This window comes from Telmatherina bonti (genome assembly GCF_933228915.1).
Source record: "Telmatherina bonti genome assembly, chromosome: 20".
NCBI classification, from domain to species: Eukaryota; Metazoa; Chordata; class Actinopteri; order Atheriniformes; family Telmatherinidae; genus Telmatherina; species Telmatherina bonti.
In genome coordinates this window covers 26,170,695-26,198,632 of record NC_136618.1, presented here as the reverse complement: position 1 = coordinate 26,198,632, position 27,938 = coordinate 26,170,695, and the positions used below count along the sequence as shown (strand labels likewise).

The window sequence follows — 27,938 nt, the reverse complement described above, 5'->3', positions numbered from 1 at the left end:
TAACAAAATGTGTTGCATACCAAACAGTGTTTTATTTTTTTTTAAATTTTATTTATTTATTTATTTTAGTTTGGGGAATTTAACAGGTGCCAGCTGAAAGTATCACAAATGACTGTAGCAACTTTTATAATAATCTGTCCATTAAAAGAAAATAAAACAAAAACCTCTCAGGCGTAAAAATGAGCCTTAATTTGGCCTTTTGTCATCATTATAGAGCATAAATGTCATCCCCATGATGATGAATTAGATAAAACAATGATACTGAAATTTTATATTTTTCTTTTATTGGAAATCTTGAAAAAAGAATTAAGAAAGTAAATAAAATGGTGGCAATATAGAACGTTTCAAGTGAACGGAAATTGCTTTGCTTGACAAACCAGAGAAAAAGAGGCTTCAAGGAGCCATGTGGTCAGCCATCAACCTTCCTCCTACCTGGTGCTGATTCAGCGAAGAGAGAGCATCAGCTTTCAGAGTAAATGACCTGTTCTAGCCTTCAACAGATATCAGACAGAACTTGACAAGAAATTTAAATGAAAACTTTTACATTTTGGTTATTTATTCTGAAACCGAGTATAGTCCATGCATATGCATACAATAGATTCTGGAAAGTTGATGCAGTCAAGATTTACAGCCTAAAAGCTGAGCAGAGACAATCAAAACTCCTGAGATTTAACACACTAAGCTATAAACGGGACACAAATGACTTTGAGTCACAGTGGTGAACAATAGCATTGTGGTCTGTGTTTTTACTTGATAAATGGGTGTTGTGTTTTTTTGTTTTTTTTTTTAAAAGCAGCACAGGAAGTCTGACCATATATGGACTTTGTGGCCAACACCCCAAACCCTAATCAGCACGTGCAGAGAGAACTGTTTCTGCGGTGAATGAGGTGGTTCAAGGCCAATCAGAGGCAGTGATGTCACCACCATCACCACCTCTGGGCATTCAAAGAAAGACCACTGATGTGTTTTTACAGGCATCATCATCATCAGATTAATCTATTGTAATCAGTGTCTGGTGCGTGAATCTAAATTTGTTCCAGTCCAGTGACTGTCTGATCTGATGAACGTTTCAAGCATTTGTGCAGCACATTAGACACATTTTGCATCCATGTTTCAGCCATTTCCAGGAGCTGCAGCTGCTAACCGTCCACAGATAAACAAGCAGACAAGGCTTCTGGTTGTAGCTATGACATTTAATAATTGGCCTCTTGCTTTTCTCATTGGGAGGACTGTTACTTGTTTCCTGAAGGCACATAAGGAGGGAGGGAGGCGTGCTGGGGGAGAGGAGGAGTGTTTGGGTATAGATGGGAGGAACAGTTTGAAGAGCCAGGGGTGAAGTTAGAGGAGCTGCTCACAGCTCACAGAGCAAGTCAGATTTAAAACAAAAAAAAAAACAAAAAAAAAAAAACTGAGCCAAAAGAGGAAAAAAAAAAAAGTTTTTTTAGCCTTAAAGATTTTTATCAAATTTTTTTTGGGATTTAATTTTGTTTATAATTAGTCTAATTTTTTCTTTGTTTTTTTTCTTTTTGTGTGTTTATTTGCTCCTTGCATTCTCACTTGACTGGTTTATAGTTTTGTATTTTATTTTATTTTATTTTTTTTATATTGTGTGTGTGTGTGTGTGAGAGTGTGACACAGTAAACCATGGAGCGGGAGCATCTAGCTGGTGCGGACAAACATGAGAAGGGCATCCGTCGCTGCTACAAGATAGCTCTGGCCATGTGTGTGTGTCTCTGCTTTGCTCTGCTGCTTGCTCTCATAGTGGGTAAGTCCACAAATACACACACGCTTACACAAATACACATTTCCCCTTTATCCTACATTATAATTTGTAAGGAATTCAGCATATGGTACAGTACACTTTGTGTCCTCAGATTATAGCACATGCAGACTGTCATAACACTGCACACTGGTGGGAGCCTGGTGGAGGGCTCGCGGGGAACATGTGTCAAACTATTTTTGGGGCACATAAGGTTTCATACACGCCCCCATTCAGATGCAGAAGGACATGCTGTCTGTTAGGCACAGCAGGAGTCAAACTGTTCTCTGGAAAAGGTGAATAAATGTGTGTGTTTTAATGTTTTTACTGCATTATATCAACTTATCAGCAGGGATCAGTGTGGCAGAGTGCTGTGCCGGGTGTTTGTGTATTCACAGGAAGCAATGAGTTTTGATTAGTGGTGGCTCTTTAAGCACATATTGTAGATAACATAAAACAAAGAGTTCTTTCCACCTAAAAAATTACAAATATAACGCAGCCTTTCACATTTCACAAAAATACGACAGTATGTGTATTTTCCAGATGTTTCATTATGACAAGTCAGCGCATTTCAGCCATAATGTTCTAGATCAGTGGTTTATTTTCTGATTCAGTTGAGTCAGATTGTTTCTTCATCACAGCTTCTCTTTGTTTCAACAATGCCTTCACTGTTGGTCTGTTAGTGCCTTGCCCCCCTAACTGTCAGTAACACATATCACATCCAGTAGGGCGGCGCAATAAGTAATAATAAAGAAAAGTCATCTCGATTTACACATTCATTGGATCTGTTATCCCTTTAAAGTGATCCAAGAACAGCTGGCATACTATTTATACAATTAGTATACTAAAAAAAACCAAAACAAAACAAAAAAAAAAAAAACCCAAAAAAAAAAAATAAATAAATAAATAAATATATATATATATATATATATATATATATATATATATATATATATATATATATATATATATATTTTTTTTTTTTTTTCTTTAGTACACTAATCAAATAAATATATATATATACACATACATGTTAAAAATTTTTATCTTCTGCTCTCTGGTATTCGCCAGGGGCATGAGACCAGTATTATACAGGGTTTTCAGCAAAGTTCCTGTCATAAAGTGATGGGAAATTTCTCAGGAACTGTATGTGTCAAACATTATACATTGTTTTATATTGTTAAGATGATTCATTAAATTTTCCTGCATCATGCTGCACATACTCATATAATACTTTAAAACAGTTCTTTTAGTGACTCAACATGCTCTCTATTCTGATCCTTCTCTTCATTTGCTAACTTGTTCTGTCACTCATGATAGTGGTATGTAATAAGCATGTAATATGCAGTTGGGTTAAACTATGATTAATGCAGAGAATAATATGGCATTGGGGAAAGACACAACCAAAAAAGAATAATTGATTTAGCTTTAAACCCTGCAATAATACAGTGGCTATCATCATCTGTAAGCACCGCTTTAGCTTTATCACAGCAACTGGTCCACGTGTAGCAGCCGGTAAAGGAAATGAAAGTAAACTAGCAACCCAGGAAACATGGACCACATAGGATCTTACAAGAAATTGTACATCGGTGTTCAAATCTGACTGACTCTAACCATTTCAGATAAGCCTGGTTATGATACACTCCTATCTGTGGTAAACAAGACTAGTCAGGGCCTGAGAAAAAGGCCCACTATTCACATTTATGAGAAGAAAAGCTGACTTTTTCACATCCTAAAGAGGATGCATGTTGTAACACAGTGAAGTGTTCCTGGTGATCACAGGGCCAAGGTGAATTTACCATCCTATCATCTGGACATCATCTGGAGATCAAAAGTAATAACCCTGTGATAAGAGGAAGAGCCTTGAACACCAAAACTGCTAAAAAAAATAAAAAGTGCAGAGTAAAAGTCAGGCAAACATGGCTCTGTTTTGCAGAATGGGGGTGCAAAAGGGAAGGACTATCTTGTCCCAGCAACCAAAACAATGATTGCATGTTGTGATAGTTAAAGGAAATTCTGTGAGATTAAGTATGGAGGTAGGTGGAGGGTAATCAGTTGGTCGCCAAAAGCGGTGGTTGCAATTTGGAGTCTGAGCTGAGAAATACATAGTGTGTAGATACAGATGTGCGTGTTAAAACCAGCATGCTGTTATCTGACATCTGACACAAGAACAAAATCTTTTTAATTTCTTTTCCAACCTGTGTTTAGGTTTTGATATGATCATTTCAAAGAAGTCTCAGATAAGCAGGGGAAATTAAAAGTGTGCAGTCATATGTGTCCTGCGACGGTAAACATTAAACATGAGTCGACAGTCATGAGACAGCGAAGCTGAATATGGAAAATTTGAGCATTAGTGTTTCTGATTGTGACTAAGTGTCAGCGACCTCTACAAACCTCATGAATTAGAAGGTTGATTTTCTTTCCACTTTCATTAAATGTCAGAAACATATAAAAGGGAGTTGTTTTTTTTTAGTTTTTTTTTTAGAGCTCTTTAGAAAGAGTTAGGACAGCTGTTTCTTCCTTTTTAAGTCTTGAGGCTGAACTAAATTATCTCTTCTTATTGGTTGTAGTTGCATTTCTCAATATGTTAAACTGTTTCTTTTAGAGTTCATGGAAACAATTTAGTTCTGATGGTGTGGTTGTCAGAATGGTTGTAGCTGGGAGGGGCTCATGTGCTGGTCTGGGGTGGGGGAAGTATTGTTTTTTTTTTGGTTTTTTTTTGTTATTGAGGGAAGTCAGCATTCTTGTGGTGGCACTGAAGTGTAATTATGCTATGCGGCTGTGGATGCAGCCCCACACACCCACTCTAATAGAAACCCTCCTCAAGTTTCCGGTCATGCAATAGACCAGACACAGGAATGAGAAGTGGAAGCTTTGATATGTTTTCTTTTCCTAATGATCAAAGTGCAACTCTTTAATGTGTCTGCTTCCATGTTTGTGTTAGCAGCTTGCTTTGCTTTGCTTTGCTTTTGCTTGCTTAGTTATGAACTTTAGCATTGACGCTGAATCAGCAGACATTTGTGTGTATATGGGGATCGGATGAGATGGAGTAACACATGACAGAGGGAGAATAAGTTTCTTCCGGGTCACGTAGGTCACACAGGGTTAAAGTTATGAGCTTGCACATTTGTACTTAAAGTGACCACAACATCCAGCAACTCTCACAGGCAGCTTCAGTCAGGCAACAAGAGCAGCAGACCTCAGAGGTCAGACATCACGGCGCAGCTCGGTAACGCTCCACTCATCCGTTCTCAATGGGATTTGGTTTTCTAAATCTGTCCACTCACTTCATGGCTTGGTGCAGTCTCTGTCTGGCACAGAGCCACATCACACAGAAGTGGTTTCTGACGCGGGGTTGGACAGGCTTACCTTCTAGGAAGGGAAATCAACAGATAAACCTGTGGTTGTGTTTCAAATTATGTAAACAATGGGTGGTTCATTGTTTTTCTGTGCTCTGCTTGCAGCCCAGTTCAGGGAGAAAAGGAGAGAGGTTCCTTGAAAGCGCTGACACTTTACACACTGTAAAAAATGATAAAGTAGTGCTAATCATTTTTACGCACTGTAAAAAATGATAAAGTAGTGCTAATCCACTTTACACACTAAAAAATGATAAACTAGTGCTAATCAACTTTACGCTCTGTAAAAAATGATAAACTAGTGCCAATAAACTTTATACACTGTAAAAATGATAAACTAGTGCTAATCCACTTTACACACTGTAAAAAAATGATAAACTAGTGCTAATCCACTTTACACACTGTAAAAACAATGATAAACTAGTGCTAATCATTTTTACGCACTAAAAAATGATAAACTAGTGCTAATCATTGTTACGCACTGTAAAAAAATGATAAAGTAGTGCTAATCCACTTTACACACTGTAAAAAATGATAAACTAGTGCTAATCCACTTTACACACTGTAAAAAATGATAAACTAGTGCTAATCCACTTTACACACTGTAAAAAATGATAAACTAGTGCTAATCCACTTTACACACTGTAAAAAAATGATAAACTAGTGCTAATCCACTTTACACACTGTAAAAAAATGATAAACTAGTGCTAATCATTTTTACGCACTAAAAAATGATAAACTAGTGCTAATTATTTTTACGCACTGTAAAAAAAATGATAAAGTAGTGCTAATCCACTTTACACACTGTAAAAAATGATAAACTAGTGCTAATCCACTTTACACACTGTAAAAAAATGATAAACTAGTGCTAATCCACTTTACACACTGTAAAAAATGATAAACTAGTGCTAATCCACTTTACACACTGTAAAAAAATGATAAACTAGTGCTAATCCACTTTACACACTGTAAAAAAATGATAAACTAGTGCTAATCATTTTTACGCACTAAAAAATGATAAACTAGTGCTAATTATTTTTACGCACTGTAAAAAAAATGATAAAGTAGTGCTAATCCACTTTACACACTGTAAAAAATGATAAACTAGTGCTAATCCACTTTACACACTGTAAAAAATGATAAACTAGTGCTAATCCACTTTACACACTGTAAAAAAATGATAAACTAGTGCTAATCCACTTTACACACAGTAAAATATTATAAAGTAGTTCTAATCCACTTTACCCACTAAAAAATTATAAACTAGTGCTAATCAACTTTACGCTCTGTAAAAAATGATAAACTAGTGCCAATGAACTTTATACACTGTAAAAATGATAAACTAGTGCTAATCCACTTTACACACTGTAAAAAAATGATAAACTAGTGCTAATAAACTTTACACGCTGTAAAAAATTATAAACTAGTGCTAATCAACTTATGTTAAAAATATATTTTTTCAACTGTTAGGAACTTAACGTCTGTTTGCACCAGAGCCTGGAAAACTGTCATCTGTTTCTATTTATAGTGTATTTGTCCAAAAACAGAAATACATTTTTATCTTTACTTACATCCAAGCGTAGCCATGTCATCTTTCCACCACTGCAGGTGAGATGTGACCTGAGCGACATGGTATGGGCAACATGGGCAGCTGCCCAGGGTTGCAATTGCTGAGGGGCAGCAGTGTGTATGCAGAAAATGTTTATTTCCACCTATTTCCATGTCAAATTATGGGGATTTGCACCCCCTTTTCTGTGGTGGGACACATCTCAACTGTCGCTGGTGAGTAAGTTGCTTCACCCTCATCAGCAGCTGAATAAAGCACGAGGTGGAGAGCTGCCTAATAAACAGTATTTCAATACAGTTTTGGTTTTATATACCTATACTTAGGCTGCTCTTATTTTTAAATAAACTCATTGGACTCTTCAGGTTTTTGTCTTTGCAACATGTAAAACATAAAGCATATTATTGCAAAAGCGTTAGATGCTCACGGATTACATCAGAGAAACCAGGGTGTTCACTCAGCATGTAAACAAGCTACGACCGCCTCTGCTTGCAGTAGAGGTTTTACTGTAGTTTCACCCCTGAGTCTAATTGGACTCTGTGAAAATCATGGAAAACATAAGGGTATGACAGTTTAGTCAGAACTATTTTTAAGCTTTAGCTGTCAAATTGCTATATTTTGCACTGTGGATCAATGTAGTTGTTACATATTCTGGTATGTGACTGTTGTTCCAGCGTGTTGGTCAGAACACAAAAATAAACACAAAGGGAAAAAGCCAAGGCTGAACCCAGATGAGAGAGGAAGTGTATACTTTGGCTGAATGACTGGTTTCTTGGTGCAATTAGATAAGGAAAAACACTTCTTACCAACTGTGCCACAGCCTTGTCGCTGACATTTTCATGGACTAAAGGAAAAGAAGCAAAAACTCTTCCATTACACCTACGTATCACCTACGTATCAGGAAGCAAAGCAAGAGTTGTCACAGCACACTTACCTTTCCATTACTGTGGTTAAAAATGGATGGCAAATTGCCCGTGTCGCAACCTTTTCATGCATGCGGCGTAGGAGTCATTTTCATTTAAATACTAAGTAACTGGGGAGTTTTTTTCCTCATATAATTTCTTAATTCAGATTTTTCTGGTGTGTGGATGTCATATATTTATCTGGATACATGTATTTTTCTGCGCAAAGACATTAAAAAAAAAAAAAAAAGCAGTGATTGTGCTGCTGGTATTGTTTTCACTGTGAAAGTTTGTGTCTGTGCGTGGGGTCGGGAGTCGTAGTAAAATAAAGTCCTGTGCTCTGATGTGTCGATATCAAATATGGTAGCTGGTGAAGAACGAATGAAGATGGCACAGAGCACAAATAAAAATGTTTTGGACTTGAAAAAGAGTTTCAGGATGACTGAATATCTCTTTAGAGTGACGCAGCTGTGGCTCTGAACATCTATGAGATCATGGTACAACATGTGAACATTAAAGGTCCATTTATTCTCAACGCAGTAGACGGAAATGAAGATAGAAGGACACTTTACTCCATCTCCTGTGTCGTTTATACGTGCAATTTGTGCGTTTTTTAAAGGCATTGCAGATCTGTTGCTTGTTGCTGAGACAGCCAACAGAGCAATACTACTGGAACCCGGCACCAGAATTAGGAAAAAACCAGAGAAGAAGAGAAACTCTTAAATCAAGAGGAAGAAGAAGAGGATGACGAGTACAGCAAGTGTAGAGAATGTGAGAGCTTTTGAATAATGTCTGAGTGTGTTGTGCAATTGTGAACAACTTCATAGTGGCGCATTACTGCCACTGAAACTGGCGGTGGCAGAACTGACGTCAGAACGTGGAGTAAAATATTAACTCATCACTGCTCATTAGTGGATTATTTGGCTTAATTTCCATGGTAACAAAAAAGATGCATGGAAGTATGAAGAGCGGCGCTGCGTCACAACAATGAAATGGACGTATCAGTTATGTATGCAATGGAGCATATATGGACCATATTTCTACAAAGTGCACCTCTGACAAAGTCAAGCTGAACAAATTTGAAGTGTTTGTTCAGACAGCCAAGGTTAGGCCTCAAAAACGACCATTTTGGCCCAAGTTGGCACCATTTGTTCCCACTCTTCCCCACTTGAGGGGACTCAGGTTTTAGAAGGTGAAGTGCATCTGTTACAGTTTCAGTAGATTAAACTATTTATTTTTAATACATGCAATAAAGGTTGCAGACAGAGCAGAATCATGACACAATGTCTGTTTGTGCAGTAATCAGCTGTTCTGGACTGTGTTTCTGTAGTTTGTTGAAAATATTTACATCATGCATGTCAGACGCCTTATTGAACTTGTTGGCAGTCTGTGTGTTTATACAGACACTCTGAGACTCAGAGCATATGCTCGACTTACGATGATCTTCTAGATTTACTTCATTACACTGCGGAAAAAAAAAACCTTCTGAAAAAAGATATGATCAGAGTCAGCAGAGGTGGTTTTCCTGTGATGTAAAGTCCTTCAAACCTCTAATGTGACTCTGAATTTCTGATCACATCTTATGATTTTGTCATCCTTTATCACCGTTATAAATAAAAAAATGACAAGCACTTTTCATACTGCTTTAATTTAAAGACTTATATTATATTATATTATATTATATTATATTATATTATATTATATTATATTATATTATATTATATTATATTATATTATATGTTTATTTATTTTATTATAATATTATTTTACTATATCATTATATTATTTTGAATATATTGAGCATTTAAAAAAAGCCAAGTTAGGTAACATCATCTTTAAATCTTCATAAGCTGAGTTTGTTGGGTTTTCATGAGCGCTATTATGTTCATAAACACCTTTATCCACTTCTCCAGTAATGCAGTTGGTTTGTTGACAACAGATTGAAACTGTGGAAGTGTTTTGTTTAAACCTCATCACCATTTGCTTTCTTCTGTTTCAGTCTCTCAAAAATCCAGTCAGGGGCAGTTCTGCCTGACCCCCGAATGCATCGAAGCAGGTAAGAAGGACTGAATGAATAAACTTTGCTTGGTTCAATAATGGGTTATGAAAGTTTGTTGAAACTCTTCTCTCATCTCTGCAGCAGGGTCTATTCTCAGTAAACTGGATCAGTCTGTAAACCCTTGTCAGGACTTCTACACTTACTCCTGTGGAGGTTGGTTAAAGGAGAACCCGATTCCTGAGGATTCCTCCTCATACGGCATCTACCCTTGGTTGAGACAACATGTTGACATCAGACTTAAAGGTGTGTACAGTACTTTCCCGTCCTGACATTCTCTTCTATTAAATATCTGGAGTTAAAGACTAAAGTCTATTAATTCTGCACAGCACAAGTTTAGAAAAAAGGTTTTTAATCAATGCAGGTGAATCCAAAGTGTGAAAAAAAAAGTTTGTAGCATCATAATCAAGCATAATTTTTTTTACCCTACACAGGAACAAACTCATGATCTGTTCGCTGTTGGTGATTGTAATCATAGACAAATGTTTTGTTTCTTTTTCTTTGTCAGAGTTACTCGAGGCTCCTTCCAGTGCTGATGAACTGCAGGCTGTAACCAAAGCTAAGATCCTCTACCGCTCCTGTCTGAACGAATGTAAGTACTGTCAACAGCTTTGTTCAGTCGACTGGTTATATCATCTATTTACAAAATAATCCAACATAAAGATACTGTGAAAAAAGTTAGGATTAGCTATTGATCCATTTGGCAGAGGCAACAGGATGCACGAGGTGTTAGAAAGCTAAGTAGCGCTCATTATAAAAGCTGGCAACAGCAAAATGAGATTTCTGAAAAATCACTACGTCTGTGTGTGTTTAAGCTGCATTGGAGGAAGCAGACGCCAAACCGATGCTGAAAACCCTCAAACAGCCGGAGTTTCGGTGGCCTGTAGTGGGGGATGGGCTTGGTGGAGATTATCAGTGGTCTCAGAGTCAGTGGAATCTCCTGAAGACGCTGGCTGAGATGAGGAACCAGCACAGCAAGAGTGTCCTGATCCGCCTCTATGTCTCCCCTGACGACAAAAACTCCTCACACTACATCATCAAGGTCAAACGCTAACGCTAAAATTCTGAAAGAGGTCGTTTTACATTTCATTTCACTTAAACCATAAACATGTCTTAGATTAGCAGGAACAGAATCAACCTGGAAAGTGAGAAAATGCTTCTCTACATGCACCCTGCGTTACATTTTGCTGAAAAGAAACAAACACTGACATATTAAGACACGTTTACAGCTTTGCAAATGTTTATTGCTGTAGTTAAAGTGGCAATATAGTGATGTGTAAAAGCAGAAGACACTTAATTGTGCCATCTGTCTTTGTGTAGCTCGATCAGGCCTCGTTGTCTCTACCCTCCAGGGAGGACTACACAACCAACACCTCCTCTGCTCAGGCGGTGAGTTTCTGGCTTGTCGTTCACTCATCTTACATGAGATATCACATCTCTCCCCCTGCAGCAGTTGCATCCTTCCTTTGTCACAGGACATATTACCAGTTAAGATCTGGGGGGGGGGGGGGTTATAATCAAACTTAGTGTGTTCAAAAATACTAAAGTAAAGAAAAAGTCTTTTCCTGTCAACATTATGTGTGGTTTAGGATTTGTATTAATCACTTCTTTTATAAAAAAAAAAAAAAAAGGGAAGAAATTAATTTAAATGCTGCTAAACTGATTCTTTTTACTGCACCGCAGTGCAGCTGCATGAGTTTATCTGACCTGATTGATGTCTATGGGCCTACAGGTTGTAAGAATAGATGTCTTTTTGTCTTTTGTATTACCTAATCGTTCCTCTCTGTATGACTGTCCAGTACCGCGCAGCTTTGCTCAGTCTGATGGTGGACGTTGCCGTCATGCTGGGTGCCCCACAGAAAGCAGCTCAGGCCCAGATGGAAAAAGTGTTGGCCTTCGAGACCAAAGTCGCTCATGTAAGAACATCAGTTAGGATCAATATAATCCCTGTTAATGTATAGAAAATGATTGACTGGCTTTCTGAGGCTCTTGAGCTAATTAAAATGGCCGTACTAGCAGTGAAATATGATGAGTCGTGCCTTCTGCCAGCAGCGTGGAGGAAAATGACTCGCTGACACGCTGCTGTTTGTGTTTGCAGATCCTGATTCCCTACGAAAACCGCACCAGTGAGAACATGTATAACAAATACACACTTTCTCGTCTGCAGCGCTCCATACCACAGGTACTTTATATACAGGCACATTTCTTCTTATTGTCATTATTTAATACGCAAGAAAGAAAGGTTGTGTCTTATGCTTTACTGCTGTATTTTTAATTTTTTCTTTCTCTTCATGCACTTTTCTATTTAGATCATTTTATTTGTCTTTAATTAATTATAAATAAATGATAAAAAAAAAAAATACATACAGATACACAGACAAAGTATTAGAAATCAAATCTGTTAAATTTAGAAATAGTAAATTAGACCGTTCTCCTCATTTCTTACAGTCACTAAGCCATGATGTTTTATCAGTTTCCATCTGCTCCTTAAATGTTTGGTAAAATAAAATAAATATGAAATATAAAATATTCCCTTTCACGTTTAACTTTCAATTTTTTTTTTCATTTTCTGTTTTAACATGTTGGCTTTTTTCTTTTTGGGAGTAGACAGATGCAACCATTTTGTCTTTTTTCTCCCAAGTGAAAGTTTTTTCTTCACGCTGAAGAAAGAATTATATCCAAAGGTTTATCTAACAAACAATAGGAACGGGAAACTGGTGCCTGCTGTGGAGAAATGAGCTGGTTATAAGGGGAGGTGGTGGTGATTGTGGACAAGCGTTTTGATTCAGCTGTGGCTGGAGAGGGAGGACAAACCAAGTGGAACCATGAAGGGGATGACGACTGTATTGAAATTGACTATTTTTTGTTTACATTACCTCAAATTTAGACAACAAAAACTAGTAACTTCCTCTCTTACAAAGCACTGGAATCGGTTTGATGGTGGGGTTAGAGTCTGGCTCTGCCGCTGACAGCTGCAGTCTGTCCTGTAAATCTGCTACTTTTCTTTGTCTTACTGTTTCTGCTTGGTTCCAGTGATGTTTTTGCTGCTACTGCTTCTGTCCACCTGACCGTCTTGTCTGTTGGATCTTCGAAAAAGATACCTCATCTCTCTTTGCTGGCGTTCTCCATTCTCATTCCCCGCAAGCTGGTGTGTCATCTCTGGTGTCTCAAGCATTGCCCTTTTGGGCCACATACAGTTGTGCTCATATTTATTCATACCCTTTTGTTAAAGAAGAAAAAAAAAAAACCCAGCTGCCTGTAAATAAGCTGAAATTGACTAAAGTAATAATAAAAATTTTTATAAAAATCATTACATTATTTTTCTAATTCTGGTTCAATAGAAATATTTTTTTTTAAAAAGGAAACAAATAAGATAGTTTATGAGTGATGTAATATGTAATAAATTAATATTTAGTTGAACAATCCTTAAATGTTTCCGCTCCAGTCAGGTGTTTTCTGTTCCTCTCAGTCAGACTTCTGCACCTGTTGACAGGTATTTTGTCCCACTGTTCAACAGAAAACTGCTCTAATTTGTCCATTTGGTTTTTTTTCTCTCTTTCTTCAACTCAATTAAATGAAAAAACAGTGTCTTATATTACTAAATCATATTTTTGCAAATTTTTAGTTATTGTTCCTTTTTTAATTCTCCAGTTATTTGAGTGACTGTTGTAAATTCAGCCTTTTTTTTAATGAAAGGGGATGAATACATATAAGCACAACTGTAGACATTGAGGAGGAGAAGGAACAGAGCCGGTGTGGAGGTGATGATCAGGCTGCTCTGGAAGCGTGGTCCCATGGGTGGAAGCGCTTCTTTCCCACAACTGTCTGGATGTGCAGGATCTGGATTCTTGAAGCCATCTTACCTTTCTAGTGGATCATCTAAACTCTTTGCTTGCTCGGTCTCCATTTCCTCAGCTTTGCAGCCCTAGACTTGCCCGTCTCTGGTAGAATTCAGACCTCTGCACCTCTGAGCACGGCACTCTTTAATGCTCGATCTGCATCTAAGACAACTTAATTGTTTATTCTTTGTTCATTTCTAAACTCCTTGATTTCCTGTTTATTTAAAACCTCGCAGCGTACCGTGGAATACTCCTTTGTCATGAACCTCTGCACAGCTGCTTACTCTTCCTGTGGTCAGCGTTGGACATCTGGCCGAGGAGGAGAAGCTACTCTCTAAGATTAGAGAAAAACAATAGTTGCTAAGCAGCTTACAGCTGATGTGGACACACACATTACACTGGATGTTTTTTAGTCTGGCTTTCGCAGGACTCCACTGAAACCGCCCTCCTCAAGGTCTCCGAGATCCCGAAGCAGAGCCATGCAGGTCATCGCTCTGTGTTACTGTTGCTGCATTTGACACTGTCGATCATCACAGCATGACTGACAGGCTGAAAGACTGGCTGGAGTATCAGAATCTGCTCATATCTATCTGGAAGACCATTTTCTGTGGCTGCTGCCAACTTTGAGTCGTCTTCTTTATCTCTTGCTGATGGTGTTCCACAGGGACCTTTTCTGTTGTTTATTTTCTATCTGCTGCATTTGCAGCACATTATAGGCTCTTTAAAGACATTTCTTATCATTGTTATGCTGATGATATTCAGCCATATGTTGTTTTTTTTTTAAAACCTCAGGATGTTTTGACGACTCAGATCTGACTTGGATGCTGTCAGGAGTTGGATAAATGACAACTTTCTCCAACTGAATGATCGAAACCTGAAGTCCTTGTTTCCCCGAAAGATTTTATCCTGAGATAGTTTACGAGTCTTGGCCCATTTGCATCATTCATTACGCGCTCGGTTAGGAATCTTGGGGTACTTCTGAACCCTTTGGACGCTCATGTAAAAGAGCTAGTTTGCTCTTATTTTTATCATCTCATCACCAGTGTCACCATTTGAGATGGAGATGATGGTTCATGCCTTCAAATACTTGATTTTAGTCATTTTCTTTTCACACGTTTCCAGTAATGGTTCCAGGTTGTTCAGAACGCTGCTGCAAGGCCGAAAACAAAATCCTCCATATGATCTCATGTCACTCCGAAACTGGTCCAGCTGCACTGGGTACATAGTATCAGAGTGCATTTAAAAATCCTGGTTTTACCATATTAGTGACCTTCTGCAGCCCTATTTTCCCAGCAGGTCTCGAACATCACGTGGCCATGTCTGCTGGGTTCTGCAGCAGGAGCTCCATCTCTCTTTAACTCACTTCTTCTCAGCCTGAGATCTGCAGACTCAGTCATTACTTCCAAAAAAAAAAAGCTAAAAAACACATTTTTTTACTACTTGCTTTTGCTTAATTTGATGTGTTTTTATGTTCTCCGTGTTGTTTTGTTTTGCATTGTGGAGAATTTTGTGATTTTTTGTGATTCACATCTTGAAATGTGTTTTATCATTAAACATTAATTTACTTTACTCAGCCAAACATTCATAAGTAACCAGTGAATATGGAAATTTGTGTTGATAAGATAGATTTTTATAAGATTAATTTACCAAGTGGAAACAAATTCTCAAGACTCAGCACCAGGAGTTAACAGCCTGGAAGTCATTTCCATTCATCACCGTTTCCTCACTGCCTCTATTTTTAGTGACCGACTAAGAATAAAATCCAATGAAGTGGGAATAAAATAAAATCCCCAAAAGACTCAGTGTGTGCACTTCTTTTAGCTTTTTAATTAAAATGACCACATTGAGCAAATTCAGCAATTTACAGTCAGTGCAAACCATAAAAGCAACAAATAAAAAAAATTGAAATGAAAATACTTTAGTCTATTTCATGGTGTTATATTTAGCCTGTTAGTGTGTGTGTGTGTGTGTTTGCAGTTTAACTGGCTTGATTTCGTAAAAGCCGTTGTTGAGACAAAAGACGATCCGTCTCGCCTCATCTCCTCATCCGAGCCTGTCATCGTCAGAGCGCCGCAGTACTTCAGAGACCTCATGAAACTCATCAGCTCCACAGATCCGAGGTAATGACACTGATGTCTTTAGGTGGTCCAAACCCGATGCAGCCTATTCTCCAGCCACATTATTCAAATGATCATCTTTAATAATCATTTTTTTTAAAGTACATTTTAAACACAGTTTTCCTCAGATTCCTCAGAGAACAAAGATTTTAGTGGACATTTACAAAAAATAGAAAGTTTTATGTTTATAAATGCAGTTTTAAACCATCCTCTCTGCTTTGGGTTAATTGAGCTGTTTCAGGACTCGCAGGCTCCAGAGATGTTGATGGTCGCTATGAAGGACAGTAACCTTAAAAAAAAAGGCCCATGTGAATCCCATCAGTGAAATGGTTTGTGACTTGACCTTTAAATATTCTGTGTTGTAGAAACACTCCAAAACCTCTAGTTTCAGATTATAACCTTCATGTTTAAAAAATAATCATTATCTATTAGTTTGTGTGGTATTAAGCAAGGTCTTGTTTAAAAAAAAAAAAAAGAAAAAAATAAAAAAATCTTTAGAACTGATCCTGACAACAGCGATTGTGCAAGTCCCCCCCCCCCCTTCCCCACACACACACACACACACACACTGCAGTCTACATTAAGCTGGAGGGCTCTGCTTTCTCATTACATGTATTTTACCATGTATGACGAAATCACATTTTAATTAATGTCTCTTTCTTTCTCCAGGACGGTCGCTAACTACGTCCAGTGGAGAACTGTCTTTTCCAGGATCACCACTCTGAGCCGCCGTTTCCTCTACAGATATCTCGACTATGCTCGGGTAGGCATGGCACTTCCCCGTGGAGATATGTGGTCAGTTCACAACCACAAGACAGATTCAGCTCTCCCCAATAATTTCAGCAAACCAGTTAAAGACAGCAGCTAACACTGGTATTTGATCGTTCGGTGCAGGTAGGAACTGTGTTATGAAGAACAAATTTAGATTGAATACTCAAAGCTTCATTTAGACCTAATAAATTAAGCTTTTTTTTTTTTTTAAAGTTTTGTTTTGTTTTACATCCATTTCTTTTTTTGTTCCAGATTTGTTCCATAATATTTTTTTTAGAATGTTATAAACCAAAATATGACTAAATCTTCATCAGTTTTCTAAATGCATCTATAGACAACACCAACAGATGGCTCTATTTAACAGATCATGTACACATAAGTGGTTTCCCAAAACTGCTAAATACACAATATTCAGTAATGCGATGTGTTGTACTTTTGGTCTAGCAATGTGCATGCATTTCCATCTACATTTCAGTCTATGAAGTAATTATAAGAAGGAGTATTTTGGCTAATTACATTAAAATGATTTAGTTTAAATGAACAAATAAATAAAAAAAAAAAAATCAATATTTTCCTCAGTTGTTTTTCCCTGGCAAAGGAAAACATTTAGGTATCACATTACCTGACAATGATAAAGCTAATAAAGCTTATATGGCTTTTTATGTTCCTTTTTTTCGACTTTGGATGCTCGAAATCCAGCTTGGGTTCAGATCATGATGGGCTGCACGGTGGCGTAGTGGTTACCACTACGCCACCGGGGGGGTGATTAGCTACTTCACCCGGGGGGGTGAAGTAGCTGTTCTGTGTGGAGTTTGTGTTCTCCTGTGTATGCCTGGGTTTTACTCTGACTTCCTCCCACCCACAAGACATGCACGTCAGCATTAAGTGTTTGGTTAATTGATCGCTTCTCACATGTAAGTCGCTTTGGATAAAAGCAACTTATGGAATAAGTTAGATGAATGTTGTGGAAAAGTCATGGATTTGTGGGAGGATGAAGTTAAGTGACAGATTCTGGAAATATGGGATCAATTCTCACTCCACATTCTCATCCTGTCCATCAGTCAGGTACCTGCCATACATATGTCACTGGCTCACACCTGGCAGCGCTTGGATTTCATAACAAGTGAACACTAATAAGATAATGCAGGAGGGATTTGGGGATTTTTTTTTTGGACGGTCTGGACAAATATCATCTTATTTCTCTGATTCTTGCATCCAAACCAGGTAACCACAGGAACCACTTCTCTGACCCCACGCTGGGATAAATGCGTCAACTACGTTGAGAACTCCCTTGTTTATGCCACAGGGCGCCTCTTTGTCGACACACACTTCCAGGAGGACAAGAAACACATGGTGTGTGTGTGTGTGTGTTGCTAATATGGCACTGTGTCCCCAATCCTTATTCAGCTGTTAATTTATGTGTAAATGTAGAACAAGTGTCTGTCACTCAGAGACTGCATGGAGATACACTGTGGGCATTTTTTTTAAATAATCTTGTCGTGCCGTACATAGATGGAGGAGTTGATAAAGGGCATTCGATGGGCGTTCATCGACATGCTGGAGAATGAGAATGACTGGATGGATCAACCAACTAAGAAAAGAGCCATTGAAAAGGTGAAAACAGAATGCTGCAACACATCCATTCCCTCATCCTGACTGCTGAGACACATGCTTTCCACTCAGATATACAGCCTGAAGGATCTTATATTGAAATAGTTTCCTAGATAGAAAAAGTTCTCAAGCTGCTCTTCATGATTCCCCTCCTTTCCCGATTGCTTGTAAAATTCAGTCATTATTCTCACTCAGCCACTCGGTCTGATGCATTTTGTTGTGATTATGCAGATATATTTAAACCTTTGTGTCTCTTTGAAGGCTCATGCAGTCCGGGCTAAGGTTGGGTACCCTGAGTTCATTTTGAATGACACCTACCTTAATGAAGATTTACAACAGGTTTGTACAGAATTAACCAAACATAGTTCATTAGTGGTAATTATTATTATTAATTATTATTTCCAATATGTCTCTTTATTTGCTAACCTGGCTTGTACATTTTGTTATGAGCTAGAACAGGGGTGTCAAACTCAAACAAATGATTGTTTCAGTGGTTGGTGTCAAACAATGGAACGCACATAAAAGCGATTTTAAAAGTTGTTCAAATCCTTTTCAATTTCAATTTAAATATAGAGTATATACTAAAAATGTATGAACATAATTGTTAAAAAAAAAGTATTTCATATCTGTGTTTCGTTCTTACTATTTGCCATAGATGAGGCCATCCTATTCACTCTCAAAAATAGAGGTACAAGATTCTGTACCTATAGGTACATTTTAAAGAAATGTTCTCTCAAAAGTAAAATACTGGTCTTTAAGAGACCAGAAGTACACCTTCAGAGTACGAAAAAGGGTTCAAAGTGACATAAAGTACAAATTTGTACCATTTTAACCATAAGGCATTGAAAAATGTTTGTCGTGAAAAAAACTATTGTTAGCAACAGTACGCAGTACCGGCACTTTTAAATTCTACCCTTTTGTGTACCAGGACTTTTTTTTTTTACAGCGTATAGTGCATACTGGGACTTTTACCAGCTTTTCTTCAGCAATCAGTATACCCCCCCCTACGACTTCACCACATATTACAACTGATATTTGATGATTTTATTTTTAAAAAATTTTAAAAAGTCGCCTCAAAAGAACTGTATTGTTAAGACCGGTTTAGACGCACAACACATGCTGTAGCCCACAATGTCAGTATTTTGAGTTTTTGAAGATTTTTTCTAGATTAAAGCTAAGATAATATTGCTAAGTGGCATGGACCAGGCCTAATGCTGTGAAAAACATAAAAAACAAAACTTGATAAGGTGAGGTTGAACTTGATAAGGTACAAAAATAGACCAGAACTGAAGGGTACAGAAATGTCTCTCAAAAGAGTACACCCCCAGCGACAAGCATTTGTACCTTTTTAGGTTCAAGCTGGTACCTCTATGTGTGTTGGTTTACTTTGAAATGACGATGGTGTAGGGTTTATAAGAACAATTCTTCTTCCTACTCCAATTTCTTTCTTTTTTTTTTTTTTACATGAAATGTACTACAATGGTTGTGTAGTAGTTGTAACTCTGGCATATATTTTCTGTTGTTTCTTGGATTTGCCAATATATCATGGAAAAGAAAAGAGAATAAAAAATGTTGAAATGAAAAGAATATAGAGTAGGCCAAAATTAAAAAATGGACAAACTTGCAGATCAAAATTGATATTTATTGAAACACATCTTCCAGATATGACAACGAACCTCATAGATTGGTGGGAAAATTACATTAGGGTTCAGCTATACTGTGTTTCTGTTCAGGCATTCATTTAAAGATGTTTTTTTTCTCTGGGCACACAAGCTCACACACTTTCATCATGAACTTTTTCACAAACACTTCCTCGTTAAACGGCTGGACTCTTTGTGCCATCTCTGCTGCCGTAGCTTCAAGTTGCCATGGTTACTGTCAACTGAGGAGAAGGTCCTGTCCTGATTGTTGCACTAACCCACCATTTGAGCATTCTGTGGTTTGTTATACTAACTGCATATGTGCAAATATGGCCAATTTTAATCACACTGCGGGTCAAAATTGGCCCACGGGCCGGGGTTTGACTCCTATGAGCCAGAAGATTTCAGATACAGTTCCACCTTATAACTGCGAGTAAGCTGCTGTCACAACAACCTCATGGATCCTTAAGGTAATACTTTAAATAGGGAGTTTAATTTCTTTCAAGATGGGTGTTATTAAATATTAGGGGTGTGACAATATGTTTTTGTCACGATTCGATTCTATTCCGATTTTTTGGGTGCCGATTCGATTTAAATTGCGATTCTCACTGTTCTCTGATATTGCTGATTTTTGTAGAATAAAAACAAAAAAAAAATGTATTAAACTTTTTTTGCTCCACATTTTTCTTCATTTCAATGAGGAAAAAAACAACATAGTCGCCAAATCATCATTCTGCTGCTATAATGCCTAAGAAGACAAGTATAAAGATCAATTAAAAACAATAAAAATGACAAAAATTTTTATAGTGCATTCATTTTATTTATTTGGAAAAAAAAAGATTTTTTTGTTAAAAAAATTGATTTGAAAATTGTGAAGAAAAAAAATCCCGATTTCAGATTTTTCTATTCGATTTTCCCACCCTTATTAAATATATACCTTTTCAGAAAATGAAACATTTTTCTTTGCATTTGTGCCTGTTTTAGTTGCAGTTCAATGAGAAGGATTACTATGGTAATGTGATGCAGACACTGACGTTCATTGCCCAGTCGGATATCGCTTGGCTTCGGAAGAGCGTCCCTCGCACAGAGTGAGTGTTTTCTAGCTGTGTTCATTTATTGTGTTTTACATCCTTGCTGACATGCTTACATGTTTGTGTGTTTTTTTTCCAAGGTGGTTTACAAATCCCACAACTGTGAATGCATTTTACAGTTCATCAACAAACCAAATCAGTAAGATTCAGGATTATTCTCTGAGATACATGGTCATTACTGCAGATGTATTATTAATATTAAGAATATTTTAATATTACTATTGAAAATAATGACATTATTTTTTGGAATAATTGAGAAAGTTAAAGAGCCTTGTAAATAGCCAAAGCAACCTGCAACCTTGTTTATATTTAATGCTTTTCAAATCTATTTTGACTTTTCGCAGTGATTATTTTATTTACATAGATCAACAGACACCTAAATGTTAATAAAATTGCCATTTTGTTTGCAGGATTCCCTGCAGGGGAGCTTCAAAAACCTTTCTTCTGGGGAAAAGAGTATCCAAGGTGAGGTTAAATTAATTTGACATGCTCGGCCAGCGGACCAAAGAACTGCCTCTTCTTGCTTTATTCAGTGGCAGTAATTGCAGGATTTTTCTGGCATGAGCCTTCTAATAGAAAAACACGACTTGTCCAGGGAGCAGAATTTCATGCTTTGTGCTCCGCAGAACCTGAAAGCAAAATATGTGAGAAAAATTTAAAGTGTACCGGCAACAGATGAGTCAAGTTTCCACCACTGCATTCTTTTTACCAACTTTTTTTTTTTTTCAACTTTTTAGGATTATGCTCCTTTTGAAATGTATAAAGTATATTTAAATCAATATTTTATGAAAATCAACACATTAATACATACTGTGAAAAAGTCCTGTCACTCTTAAGTTCTTTGTAATTTGCTTTAAAGGAGCCAAATACTCTTTTGAAGTGGTCTCAAGTAAATTTCTCCAGGTTTAAGGAGTGTTGGTCTTTCAAAGTTGGGGGTATTGAAGCTACAAGTCATTGGGAAAAAAATTTGGGCATTTATTCGTTTAATTCCACTTTGTCCAGTTAAGAATCACAGGGAAACTGGAACCTATCCCAGCAGTCATGGGGTGAGAGGCACAGCACACAGTGGACAGGTCACCAGTCCAACATGAGCATACTGCGAATCTTTAAAAGCTCACTGGAGGAAACTGGACAAGTAGCAAATGAACAGCATCTAAAAGTGGCATCTATTGGAAAAATCCTGATGAGACCTGATGCAGGACTTTGTGCACAAATTACACCCACAGGATCCTGGTGACTTAACTGTGGTTAACCTTTTTCATCCTTTTGGTTTTCAGATCTTTAAGCTACGGTGCCATTGGCGTGATAGTTGGACATGAATTAACACACGGCTTTGACAATAACGGTAAAAACAGATATACAATAAGGACTTCAATGCAAAAACAATGTTTACTGGTCAAAAAATAACAACACACTTTTGACTTTTTGTTTTTTGTTTTCTTTGTCTGTTCTTTGACTGTGTTTGTTGGGGCAATGGGGGTGCTTTCTTTTCTTTTCTTAAATAGGTCGCAAATATGACAAGAATGGAAATCTGGACCAGTGGTGGAGCAACTCGTCTGTAAATGCCTTCAATGACAAGACTCAGTGTATGATTGACCAGTATAATGACTACCACTGGGACGAGGCAGGCCTTAATGTAAGAAAACTCTTTATGGTGTTGGTCAGTTTAAAAAAGTTTTTAACATAGCATAATGACTGTATAAAAAATTATAGTGTCACAAATAATTGGAAACCTGTGACTGGCTTCCAGCAGAAACTGGCTCTTGTCTTTTGTAATGGTGGAGAAATGAAGTGAGGATGTATGATGTGTGTGTGTGTGTGTATTGTTCTGTAGGTGCGCGGTAAGAGGACTCTGGCGGAAAACATTGCCGACAACGGGGGTATACGAGAAGCATTCAGGGTAGGATTTGTGCTTCGAGAAAAATTACTGTCAAACTGCATGATTATGACCAAAATAATAATCACAATTATTTTGAGCAATATTGTAATCATGATTATTAATCATGATTATTCATTGTTTCTGGAAAAACAAGTATTTTTAATGCACCACTTGTAAACAATCTACCTAGTAACTCTACATTATATTATATATATATATATATATATATATATATATATATATATATATATATATATATATATATATATATTTATATATTTATATATTTATAAACATAAATAAATTTTAGAGGGAAGACATTTTAATCTCGCATGTTTGCAAAAACTCATTTCAATGAATCTTAGCTAATGCCATTAAGAAGGCAAGCAAGGAAAAATGTTTCTTTTTTCTGTTTGCACGTAGGCGTACAGGCGGTGGGTGGATGAGAGCAGAGGAGGTGTGGAGGAGCCTCTGTTGCCAGGAGTTGAACTAAACAACAATCAACTCTTCTTCCTGAGCTATGCACATGTGAGCATGCACATACACATACTACTGTTTTTGTTTGTTTTGTTCCAAGATGCTGTCATTAGTATTCTTGTACCTAGATGAGTATTCCCGAGGACACTGGCATTTTTAGCTGTGTAGCTATTTGCTGCTGAGCTGAGCTGAGGTTATTTTTGGTAAAAGTTGTATACAGTCTGTTGTAAGCTGCAAATGCAAAAGGTTCATTAGAAGCTTAGAACAATTCAGGTAAATATATATTGTATACTGAAGACTGAGAATTATGTCACAGTGGTGCAACTGATCGTGCCGACTTTTATCTTAACTTATTTAGTAGGTCTTAATGAAACTTGGACACTGGTGGGGTTTCTGCTTCATGCATGTGAGGCATTGCAGGCCTGTGGTGCCATCTTTAACTGTCATAGATAATAGTATGGTATAATGGAGACACTCAGCAGAATAGCATCTTTATACATGCAACAGGCTGGTGTAAATGGACTCATATGCCTAAATGACATAATGCAGGGTGATTTGTTCTGCCTGCAGGTACACATTACTAATACCATTAAAATTCTACGGGGCTAATATCCTTTAGCTCTTTGCACATTGCTGGAAAATAATATGTTCTGATCATTCATTTTAAACAATGATGTAGGGCAACTCAAATTTGTTTTTGGAGAAAATCTCCCGTCCAGACCAAAATGGGTAGTTATCACTCATAAAATATAAATAAGTACAAGTATATACAAGATAAAAAATACATGGGAAACAATTTGGGACACTGTAAGTTTACCCTGTATATACAATAAAGATAAGAAGACTAATGGATAAGTAAACAAATGTTGCACAGGTTAAAAGTGACAAGTATCGCATAGACAATAATATATTGCACAGGTCAGATATATTGCATATAGTAGTTATGTTGATAGCTGCATGGAAGACTTGACACAGAATTGTTAGGCATAATAAAAGTGCTGAACAGGGTGGAAAAATTCATTGGACATTGCAGATATATTGCTGAAAGAATTTTCCGAATACAAGTATCATTTCATCACCCTCTTACAATAATGGCACAAAGAATTTTTTTCGTTTTCTAAAATCAGAAAAAAAAAACTGTAGAAGAGTTTTTTTTTCTGATTACACACTTCTTTTGTGTGTGTGTGTGTGTGTGTGTGTGTGTGTGTGTGTGTGTGTGTGTGTGTGTGTGTGTGTGTGTGTGTGTGTGTGTTTATTTTAAACTTTTAAAAATGCACTTTGGCCATTATTTTGGAGGGTGATGATTTGTAGGACTCCCTTCTTTTTCAGGGATGTTTAAGTATAGTTTTTGTGTACTCGGAGCAACTGGTTAAAGTTTTATTTTACTTTTTCAAGAACAAGAATGACATTCATATTCTTTTATTTTTGATACCTGAATGTTATAAACCAGGGGCAGGCAACTCTGGTCCACGAGTGCCACAATCCTGCAAATGTCTCCCTATTGCAACACACCTGATTCAAATCAATGGCTCTTTAGCAGAGAAGTGCAGATTTTGATGTCATGCTCTGCACAAGCCTGCTAAATAGGTCTGATGTGTGCCAGGTGTGTTTGCAGGACTGTAACACTCGAGGACCGGGGTTGCCTAACCCCGTTATAAACTATCATGCTCAGTAGAACAATGTTAATGGAAAATCTCCAGGTTGGTAGCATATTCTGTAACAAAAACCTTTTAAGTTCATGAATTTTGCTTTGAGTCCATAGCTGTGCAAGGAAACAAAGAAAGTAGAAAACTGCTGCTGAAAGACTTTAAATGCTTTAAAACCTAATACTTTGGTATTTAAAACGATGGATGTCCTTTGCAACGGTATACTATCAGTTCGGGGGTATTCATAGTAATTTATTTTCAAGCAAAGTATTAAATACTACATGTTTGTTCCGTGAAGGTGCGATGTAACTCATACAGACCAGAAGCAGCCAGGGAGCAGATCCAGAATGGCGCCCACAGTCCACCAAAGTACAGGTGAGGACACACACAAAGGCGCACATACACGCCCCACATTTCCAAGCTGACCTTTATCTTGGCTGTATCCCTGCAGAGTTATCGGAGCGATGAGTAACTACGAGGAGTTCCAGAAAGCGTTCAACTGTCCTGATTCGTCAGTTATGAACCGAGGAGCGCGGTCCTGCCGGGTGTGGTGATCGTCACTTTACACTGAACTGGATGTGCCGTCAGCAGGGCGTCTGCTGAAAAGCCTGATAATGCTGGACGTTGCCAACACAGTTTACATGATGAGGGAGCGATGCTAAACTGAATTGTTCCTCTTGTAAAATACTCAAACACATCTTTAGATTCAACATGCTTGAGGATTGAATGGAAAGGAGTGTTTTCAGACTGAAGCCATTTTTTATTGGCTAAAAAAAATTCCAGCTATTTAAAACCATGTATAGGCCTGTTTTTACTTCATTTTCTGCAGTTAGTGCATAAATTATACCTGAATACATGGGGAAAGACCATAGTTTAAAACAAGGTCAGGTATTCATCAGTTAAAGATTTGAGTTTTTTTATTAGACTTTATACATCACTGTAAATATTTAAATCTATAGATTTCTACTCATTAAAGTTCCAGATGTGTTTTATCAATTAGCCCAGAAGAGTAATGAGTTATTGGTTTAAGAAGATATATCAGATAAAGCTTTATTCATAAACCATCAATCAGTTAATGTTTGAGTATAAACCTATATTTGATCTTTTTAGTATCTCTTTAGTGATTCTTAAAAACAAAACTGAAACAGCAAACTAACATCTAGAAGTTTTTTCTAAGTATCATATAACTTCACCACATGCTGGATTTATATACAGATGCTAATTTTCCAGATGATGTTCATCATTTTATTTATTTTGGGCTCAAAATCTCCTTCAAAGGATCACAGCTCTGACTTTATTTCTGTTCTAAGGTAATATTTGATTTTTATTCTGTAGCAGGGAAATTCTGAGACACCTTTTGAACATGTTGGAAATAAAAACTTCATTAAACATCAGATTAAACTTGTTGAATCCAAGAACTTGCCCACCAAAGCCCATAAAGTACATACTGATATTAATCGATGTCATCAGATAGCTTTTTATTCCTTTACATTCCATATACAAACCCATTTATCATATTTTTACTTTGCATTAAACTGACTATAACTTATTTGTCTTCATGTAAGACTTGATTCAATCGATTTTATAACACAGAAATGTGTATACCTGATACATCTCCTTTACCTTTGAGCAGAAATGTCTGTCCCAAAAGAATGACTTTCATCAGGTAAATTAGTGCTCAAGCAGCTTCCTTTGTTGTAATAGATTAAGTCCAAGTCATTGACTAGCAATAACCTTCTAAACTATGTCGTTAACTAATATCATCAATCTATTTACATTTATGAAGTGTTATTTTTGGAGCAGATTAAAGTCCATTGTGTAGTATATTGGCATATTTATCAGCACACATTGCAACTGGCTGAATGCTCTCAATCTACTTTAAAATGTTCATTGTGAGAAAAAAAACAAAAAAACATGTTCATTGCTGCATATCCCGTATTTTCCTTTTACCTGCTGAGATACTGTATACGCAAGTCAATGCATCAGGGCAAAGCAAGTGATCCATACCATTCAGACACTTTTATTAGTGCAGTGTTTTGCATTTGTGCCAGCGGATTATGCTAAATGTTACACTCTGGAACTTTAAAGCTGTGACTATCTTGTAAGAAATAAAGTTTGATCTAATCATGTGTGATCCAGTTCATATCAAACCAAATTCATTGCAATTTGGTGAGCTAAAGAATGAGTTATGTCAAAGTTTTCCATCAATTCAATCCTCCCTGAGTGTTCATGAGGTGGAGGGTGACGGAACAGGTCAGAATTCACCAACAACAAAACCAAACTCAGGAAGGATGTCCATCCTTCGTCAAAGACCGAGGATGAGAAGACAGGACAAAGAAAAAAAACAAAAAAAACAAACACAACTGGGCTGTGGGTAACTGCTGTACAAAAGGAGTTAAAGCAAAATATATAATTAGTGACAACAACTATGGCATGTACTGTACAGGCATGGAGAGTAACGAGAGCAGGCCAGACAGAGGGGCTTAATGCATCATGGAAGGTCTTCCAGAAGCCAAGATGCGCTTGAGGTTTTGTTAAAAGTTTAGTTGTTTTTTTTAACTGCTTCATTGCATTATTGTTTGGCAAAAAAATCAAAACCATATAAAATTAGTCCGTTTCTGAATTTTAACATCAGCAGCTCTATTGTGCTTGTTTAAAGCCTTTCATATCTACCTTCTTTAAAAAATAATAGTTTTGTAATATGCTGAAGAGTTTTGCTTTTCAGTGATGTACATTTGTATGCATGATCACGGTTCTCTCTTATCAGTGTTTTATTAAAACTCTAAGACATTCTGCATATCTGCTAAGTTTCCTGTCGTTGATACGATGAGCTGAAAAGTGTGTGCGAGGCAGATCAAAGTGGCAGATGGTGTATAGAGATAGCTGATGGATGGCCAACGCCGGCATGTCCATTTATCGATTTTCCTCTGGACCTGCTATTACACTCAGACAGCACCACACATCACATCTCATTCATTTATATCAGCAGTTCCCATGGCAACACTCTCTGTTATAGGAGCCTCTTGAACTGGATGTTGTGTGTGCGTGCATGTTTATACTGTATGTGTGGCTCTCAGTTGGTCGTACAGTATCCAGCAGGGGGTAACATTAATGACTTGTATCTGTGGCAACACCAGCGGCAGTCTCATCAATTTATACCAATTAGAAAAACAGTCCCATGCCTGTACTGTTATGATGGTGCAATTGTGCATTGGTGGGATGTGGGGTTG

The 27,938-nt window shown here is 37.2% G+C and overlaps 1 protein-coding gene across 1 annotated transcript; it reads left to right on the top strand.

Annotated features, from left to right (window-relative positions):
• The first annotated feature begins 1,628 nt into the window (after positions 1-1,628).
• Positions 1,629-27,379, top strand: phex (phosphate regulating endopeptidase homolog, X-linked). The gene is made up of 22 exons (XM_079260140.1): positions 1,629-1,765; positions 9,581-9,637; positions 9,722-9,883; positions 10,146-10,229; positions 10,453-10,679; positions 10,958-11,026; positions 11,437-11,553; positions 11,736-11,819; positions 15,454-15,596; positions 16,263-16,356; positions 17,589-17,717; positions 17,877-17,978; positions 18,237-18,314; positions 20,600-20,703; positions 20,787-20,845; positions 21,117-21,171; positions 21,984-22,051; positions 22,212-22,342; positions 22,541-22,606; positions 23,009-23,113; positions 25,007-25,083; positions 25,160-27,379. The coding sequence occupies exons 1-22, from the start codon at positions 1,645-1,647 to the stop codon at positions 25,260-25,262; spliced, it is 2,235 nt and encodes a 744-aa protein (XP_079116266.1). The 5' UTR covers positions 1,629-1,644; the 3' UTR covers positions 25,263-27,379.
• The last annotated feature ends 559 nt before the right edge of the window (positions 27,380-27,938 follow it).